The sequence below is a fragment of the Budorcas taxicolor genome, chromosome 19 (genome assembly GCF_023091745.1).
Source record: "Budorcas taxicolor isolate Tak-1 chromosome 19, Takin1.1, whole genome shotgun sequence".
Taxonomy (NCBI): Eukaryota; Metazoa; Chordata; class Mammalia; order Artiodactyla; family Bovidae; genus Budorcas; species Budorcas taxicolor.
The window spans coordinates 23,980,009-23,987,540 of record NC_068928.1 but is presented as its reverse complement, the minus strand read 5'-3'; the positions used below and the strand labels follow the sequence as shown (position 1 = coordinate 23,987,540).

At 51.4% G+C, this 7,532-nt stretch overlaps 1 protein-coding gene across 1 annotated transcript; it reads right to left on the bottom strand.

Annotated features, from left to right (window-relative positions):
• LOC128064883 (olfactory receptor 1L4) lies at positions 1 to 978 on the bottom strand. Its single transcript, XM_052657871.1, has one exon. The coding sequence runs from the start codon at positions 976 to 978 to the stop codon at positions 1 to 3; it is 978 nt and encodes a 325-aa protein (XP_052513831.1).
• Between the last annotated feature and the right edge of the window lie 6,554 nt (positions 979 to 7,532).

Below are 7,532 nucleotides of genomic sequence, written 5' to 3'. Positions count from 1 at the left end.
TTATTGAGATGCCAGTGAGTCCAGACCTGCCGTCACACCTCTTGGGGGTGCAGCCCTCCACCGGAGCCCCCTTTTTAGGGCGCCCTTGACTTCTTTATTGCGCAGGCTGTAGATGAAAGGGTTCAGGGTCGGGGTAACCACAGCATAGACCACGCTGGCCAGGCGGTCGTAGCGGGCGGAGTAGGCAGACGACGGCCGGAAGTAGACGGAGAGGATGGAGCCGAAGAAAAGCGACACCACCACCAGGTGGGCCCCGCAGGTGGAGAAGGCGCGGCGCCGACCCCCTGCCGACCGCACCCCCAGCACCGCGACGAGGATGCGCGCGTAGGACAGGGCCACCAGGAGCAGCGGGGTCAGCACCACGGCCAGGCCCTCGGAGAAGATGGCCGTCTCCGCGGCCGACGTGTCCGAGGTGGCCAAGCTCAGCATCACCGTCATGTCGCAGAAGAAGTGGCGCACGGGGGCGGCGCGCGGGTAGGAGAGCCTGGAGGTGAGCAGCGTGTGCAGCAGCGAGTGCAGGTGCGCCACGGCCCAGGACGCCCCCACCAGCGCCGCGCAGCGCCCGGGGGTCGTGACCGCCGCGTAGTGCAGGGGCCGGCACACGGCCGCCGCCCGGTCGTAGGACATGGCCGCCAGCAGGTAGCTCTCGGTGATGCCCAGAGCCACGAAGAAGTACATCCGGGCAAAGCAGCCCCGGAAGGACACGGCCTGGCCCGGGTGGAGCAGGCCGGCCAGCAGCCTGGGGACCGTGACAGTGGTGAAGCAGACGTCCACGAGGCTCAGGTGACCCAAGAAGTAATACATGGGGGAGCGGAGGGCCGCGTCGGACCTCACCAGCACCACCATGCTCAGGTTGCCCAGGGCATTGACCAGGTAGACGCCGAGGAAGAGGAGGAACAGCAGCGGGTGGATGTCTGTGCCGTCCATCAGGCCGAGGAGGAGGAACGCTGGGCGGGAGGTGAGGTTGGCCAGAGCCATGGAGTGGCCGCCACGGTGGGGGCGCTGAGGGGAGAGAGGAGACAGCCCAACGTAATCTGGCACCTCTAGGTAGATTTCTGCATGTTTTAAAATATGAATATTTTTTAAAACTTCTGCTTGCTAAAATGGGGTAGGGACCACACTGCTCATCCAATAATCCTAGTTTTATGAAGAAACTTAGTCTCAGAAGGGTGTTCTGGGCACTGGGGTGTCTCAAGCATGGGAGTAGATCTGACCTGATTTTGAGTCCTGGCTCCATCATTTGCGGCTCTCTGAGCCTCAGTTTCTTCTCCTTTAAGTGAGAAAAATACTAGTTGCTACTCCTACAGTTGTGAGGATGTGCTTAATCACTCAGTTGTGTCCCACTTTTTGCCAGCCCCATGGACTGTAGCCTGCCAGCCTCCTCTGTCCAAGGAATTTTCCAGGCAAGAATACTGAAGTGGCTTGCCATTTCCTTCTCCACAGTTGTGAGGACAGGGTGGATAATAAGTCTAAAATACGTGGCACAGTGCCCAGCACATAATAGGCATTAAAGACTGTCATCTATCATGTGTCTATCAAGTATCTATCTATCTATCGTCTATCTCTCCAGGCCTCGTGGCTCAGTGTTAAAGAACCTGCCTGCAAATGCAGAAGATGCGGATTCTGTCCCTGGCTCAGGAAGATCCCTTGGAGAAGGAAATTGGCAAACCACTCCAGTATTCTTGCCTGGGAAATCCCTCGGACAGAGGGGCCTGGCGGACTACATATAGTCCATGGGGTCACATGAATTAGTGACTAAACAACAACACCACAACCACCACAGTCTGTCTATCTATATCTTCAACAACGTCCTCATCATTTGCTTAGTCAAACCAGTAGTTAGGGGCAGAATTGAGACCCAGTCCATCTGAATACCAATTGAAGTTTTCTCACAAGACATCTTACTATATTTGCCTTTCATGAATTCACCACATATTATTTGGCAGCTCAGGGAGGCTTTAGTTATTTAAGTATGTTTTTCTTAATCTCATCTGAAACCAGCTTCCCTGTAACTTCCACAAGCGGCCCCAGTTTTGGCCGCTGGGGGCCACACACCAAATCTGCTTTCTCTGCAGCTTTTCATATCATGTTCGAAGAAATCTGTTCGAGGTCCACTGAGTCCTCTTTTCTCCAGTCCAAACCCCCATGGTGCCCTAGATCCTTCCTTACAGGACTCTGTTGCCAGGTCTTTTTCCATTCTGGTTACCCTCTGTGTTGTCAGTGTTTTTGAACACTGCTCTAGCCAGAGTTGGGCTGTGTGGCACTAAACAGTTCAACAGTCCACCTCACATGAGTTTATCAAGTGCTTGTTTTGGGTCAGGTGTTGTGTTGGTCTCCCGGACTATGACGATAGGCCAGTCTTTGTCCTTGACCTCCAGCCATGCACAACGTAAGAGGCAGTACTAACTATGAACAAAGTAGGAATGATTTCCTCTGCTTGGCCGACTCAAGGAAGGTTCCAAAGTGAAGGGTTGAACTGGGGTTGGGAGAATGAGTAGGAGATCATCAGACAGAGACTTGGGAATAGGAAGAGAATTTCAGGTAAGGGGGGAGTGAACATGTGGCTTCTTCCCTGGAAGGCAGAGTGGAGTTGGGAGGAAAATAGAACCATGGTGAGAAGACAGCAGAGGGGTGCTGGGTTTGTCACCTGGAGGGCAGTGTGCCAGGGCTCAGGGCTGTCTGCAGAGTCTGTGAGAGGGTCCGCCTCCTGGCCAGAGGTCCCTGGTCTTAGGGACAGATACACCGTTACCCATCTCTGCCCAGAGACTTCAGCGTGTTTCCTGTGGGCTGGAACAGCAGCCTTAGAGAGAGAGAAAGAGAGAGAAAGCCAGACCTGTAAGGGCCCCAGGAATTCCTGGGCATGCTGTTTCCACCCAGCTCTGCTGCCCTGCCAAGTCTCCCCATTGCCCACTGGATACGGTGTGAACCACTCAGCCTGGCACCCAAAGCCTTCCAGCTTGGCTCCCAGGATTCCTCTCCAACCTCAGCTCCGGCTGCTTCCACATTATTCCCTTCCCCAACCCCAGCCAGGATGATCTTCTCACTGTCTCTCTCTCTCTCTTTTTTTTTTTTTACAAAATTTATTTGCCACTTCCATCATTTAAAAAAATTATTTATTTTTGGCTGTGCTGAGTCTTTGTAGCTGCATGGATTTTTCTCTGGTTGTGGCGGTGCACGGGCTTCTCATTGTGGTGGCTTCTCTGGTTGTGGAACACAGGCTCAATAGTTGTGGCCCAGAGGTTAGTTGCCCCACAGCACGTGGGATCTTCCCCAATTAGGGATCGAACCCGTGGCTCCTGCATGGGCAGGCGGATTCTTTACCACCGAGCCACCAGGGGAGCCCTCGTCGCTGTCTCTTGCTTACACCTTCTCGCGTGCCTTTCCTGCACGTGGCTCCCTACTTGCAGTGCTCTTCCTACCCCAGCCCAATACCCAGCCCCAGCTTCACCTCCTCCAGGAAGCCCTGCTTCCTTCCTTTTTTTTTTTTTTCAATATGTATTTATTTCTTTCTGAAGTATGATTGCTTTACTGTTTTAATTTCTGCTGTACAACAATGTGAATCAGCTATATATATACATATATCTCCTCCCTCTTGGGCCTGCCTCCCACCATCCCCATCCCACCCCTCAAGGCCATCACAGAGCACCAAGCTGAGCTCCCTGTGCTATAGAGAAGCTTCCCTTTAGCTGTCTATTTCACACGTGCGGGTGTGTATATGCCAGTGCTCCTCTCTCAGCTCCCACTTCCTTTCTTGACTTCTTCAGCCCACATGAACTTCTCTCTCTTCCATCTCTTGTAACCCTCATTTGAAACGCGGCCCTCATATGCTGGTATTGCAGTGACTTTTGCTGCTGTGATCCTTGTCTTCCCACTAGATGACAAGTTCTCTGAGGACAGATGTTTAGTTGTCTGCTAGGCCTTATAGGAACGGACAACTAAATATCTGCCCTCGGAGAACTTGTTTGAACTGTCCCGGGAGCCAGGGAAGGCTACAGTGAAGAGGTGGCATTTGAGTAGGACAGACAAGTGTTCAACAAGAGAGGCAGAGATAGTGAAGATCTAAGATCGGGAATGCCAGCTCCCAGGCAGCTTGCAGCCCTAAATCTTATATGGAAAAGTTCACCTTTGTAGGAAATACTCAGATGCACCAAGACACAGAAGCACAAGGGGATGTGAGTCTGATAAATCCAGACCCACAGACATGCCAGAGACACACTCACCCCCACTAGGACATGTGAACACTCACATACATGTGTTTACAGGTAGGACAGACACACACAGATGCACACAGACCCATCCATAGGTGTATATGCCACATACACCTGAAGTCTCAGACCCAGATACATACCTCCTCCATCTCCCACCAATGCCAGGGGAACAAATGTCAGACCTCCATGGATCTTCCTGGGCACACTGAGACCCATGCAGGAATCTGCACACAAAACCAACAGCTTCTTCCTTCCTTTCTCTTGTCTCAGGTCCCCATCTGCCTTAACAGAGTGGGGAATGGTCAGTGGGCCCTAGGTCTCTCAGTCTGGGGAGTGTCTATCTAATTCCTTGACCCTGGTCTCTTGCTGGTCAACCCAGATTCTTCTTTTGATGACATCCCAAATAGCTTTCTCTGCAACTCCTGTTTTAACCCAAAATGAGCTCTTTCTAGGGCTTCCCAGGTGGCTCAGGAGTAAAGAATCTGCCTGCTAATTTAGGGGCTATAGGAGATGCAGGTTCCATCCCTGTGTCAGGAAGATCCCCTAGAGGAGGAAATGGCAACCTGCTCCAGTATTCTTGTCTGGAGAATCTTATGGACAGAGGAGCCTGGTGGGCTATAGTCCACAGGGTTGCAAAGAGTTGGACACAGCCAAGCACAAAACACGAACCCTTTCTATTCCAAGGGCTTCCTCTCCTCCTTTGCTTTCCTCCACCAACTTCTCATTCATTCTTCTTTAATAATTTACATGACAGTCTTACCTGTTGTATCTACTCTACACCAGGCAGTGAGTATTGAGAGCTAAGACATTCTTAAAGAGCTCAGGGATTTCCCTGATGGTCCAGTGGTTAGGAATCTGCCTTGCAGATGCAGGGGACATGGGTTCAATCCCTGGCTGGGGAACTAGGATCCCACATGCTGTGGGGAAACTAAACTTGCTTGCTGCAACTACTGAAGCCTATTCTCTCTGGAGCCTGATCGCCACAAATACTGAGTCCACACACCACAGCTAGAGAGTCCATGTACCACAATGAAAGACCCTGCATGATGCAATGAAGATTCTGCAAGCTACAACTAAAACCCAAGGTAGCTAAATAAATAAATATATATATTTTAAAAGAGTGCACCTTCCTTCCTACCTCTGTGTCAGCCAACTGGCAGTGATTCTAAAATATCGTCTCCCCCAACACCCATGTCACAAATGGGAAGCAGGACCCAGAAAACACTGACTTCATTCAGCAATTTGGTGACAAAGCCAGGATGTGAATCTGGGGTTTGGACTACCCAAGTTTTCATGCACTTTCCCATCCTATCTGCCATGCATTGGAGGCTATTTCTCATTTCCCTGTCACTCAGGCATTCAGTTTACCCACTTTGCCTGCCTGCCTTTGATTGTTCCACTTGCTGCCAGCAAATCTCCTGCCTGACCGCTCACCTGTGAACACAAGTGGGCTCTGCCCTTCACACCATATACCAGATGCTGCTCGGCTTCCAGCCAGGGAGTTAAGGCAGGTATGCCCTGGAGAGGAAGAGCTACCTCAACAGCCTAAGGCCATGCAGCCTGGGAGCAGAGGGGTCACTAAGTAGTTAACCAGGCAACGCCACGGAGAGCTATGGCCTCTGCACTCACAGGCCCCAGGAGGACCCTCTGTTCTCAGCCAGCATGGTGCCTTCTCTCCTGTCCTTCTAGAGAGACTGAATGGGAGAGAGGGGATGAGAGGGTCTGAGAGCCCAGAACTGGGAAGACACCCCTCCATGTGGTAACACCTGTGTTGGCCCCATGTCCCTAAAGGATGCTATCGCTCCTCTGCCTCCTTCTGAGGGGGCCCTGAGAGGGGCAGGGCTTGTTGGCAACCACACAGCCACACACAACCCTAGTCTCTTCTCTCTGGAGGTACCTATGTGGAGCTGCGTCCATCACCCCTAAACCTGCCACCTCACTGCGATTCCTCTGCTCAGAAAAGAGTTCTTTCTTCTGATGCCATTGTGAGGAGAGTGGTGAAGTGGAGCTGAGGACTCTGATGCCCAGTGTCCCAGCCTGAACCCCAGAACCTCTTCCCCAAGCCCTAGGGAACAGCCCTAAAGGTCCCATCTAACCTGGAAGCCCAGGGAGGCAGGAGGGGCTGGAGGTGATGGCAGATTCACCCCAGGAAAGCAGATCATGGGACACGTGTGGCGCTGCTCCTGATGGACTTCAAGGATGCTGCTCTCTAAGCCCACAGCCCAGGTCAGAGATGCCAGGATCTCAGCCCTGACCAGCTGGTGCTGGGGCAAGATGATTCCTACTGCTTGTTCCAAAGCCCTTTGACTGTCTTGTCCTTTTCACTGGCCTGACAAAGCAACCCTCCTGCATCTGGAGGGCCCAGACTAATTCCCAGGCTCGTCAATTTCTGTCAAGGACAGTCTCTATCTTTATCTCTGTCTCACCTGCCCTTCCTCCACCTGGTGTACCTTTCAACACTTGGGGACTGATAGCCGCATCTCAGGGGATGAGTGTCTTTAGCTTGACTGTTCATTCATTTGAAAATGTTGCTTGGGGACCATAGGGTGCTGGCCCTGTTGGGCTCTGAAGAGAGTCAGAGAAGTCTTGGAGTGAGTGAGGAGCCCCCAGTGAGTCTCTTCTCTCTGCATCTGTTTCCTCTTTGGCAAATGGAGAGAGATGAACTGGTAGAGTCTGACTTTCCCTTTCATGTTGGAGGGTGGGACATTCTGAGATTGCACCGAGTGGTTAACAGGCAGGTCGGAGAGAGATTTAGGCATGGGGTAAAGAACGTGCCTGCCAATGCCAGAGATGCAAGGGATGCACGTTCGATTCTTGGCTCCAGAAGATCCCCTGGAGAAGGGAATGGCTCCTACTCTCATATTCTTGCCTGGAGAATCCCATGGACAGAGGAGCCTGCTGGGCCACAGTCCAAGGGGTTGCAAAGAGTCAGACACTGAACGACTAACATTTTCACTTTCACTCTAATGACTGCATGTTTCATGCAGTGGACATGCCACAAGTTATTTAATCACTATGGTAATTTTGAACAAAAAGTAAGGGAGGTATGTCAACTTAAGTGTTACTTTCTTCCACGAAGCTTTCCTAAGATCCCAGAGAAAAAAATCCAGGGTCAAAAAGGTGAATATTTCTGTGGCTGCTGACAAATGTGGAGAAGAAATTCATCGAGCAAGCTTTTTCACTAATTACACAAGCCATCACCAATGGCTGAGTTTGTCTTCTCCTCACTGTGAAATGCTATTATGATTTTTAGTATTAGTTTTTCTAGTCTTGATTTTAGCTTCTGTGGAAAACAGAACTTTGTTTTCATTTGCTTTGGCTGTT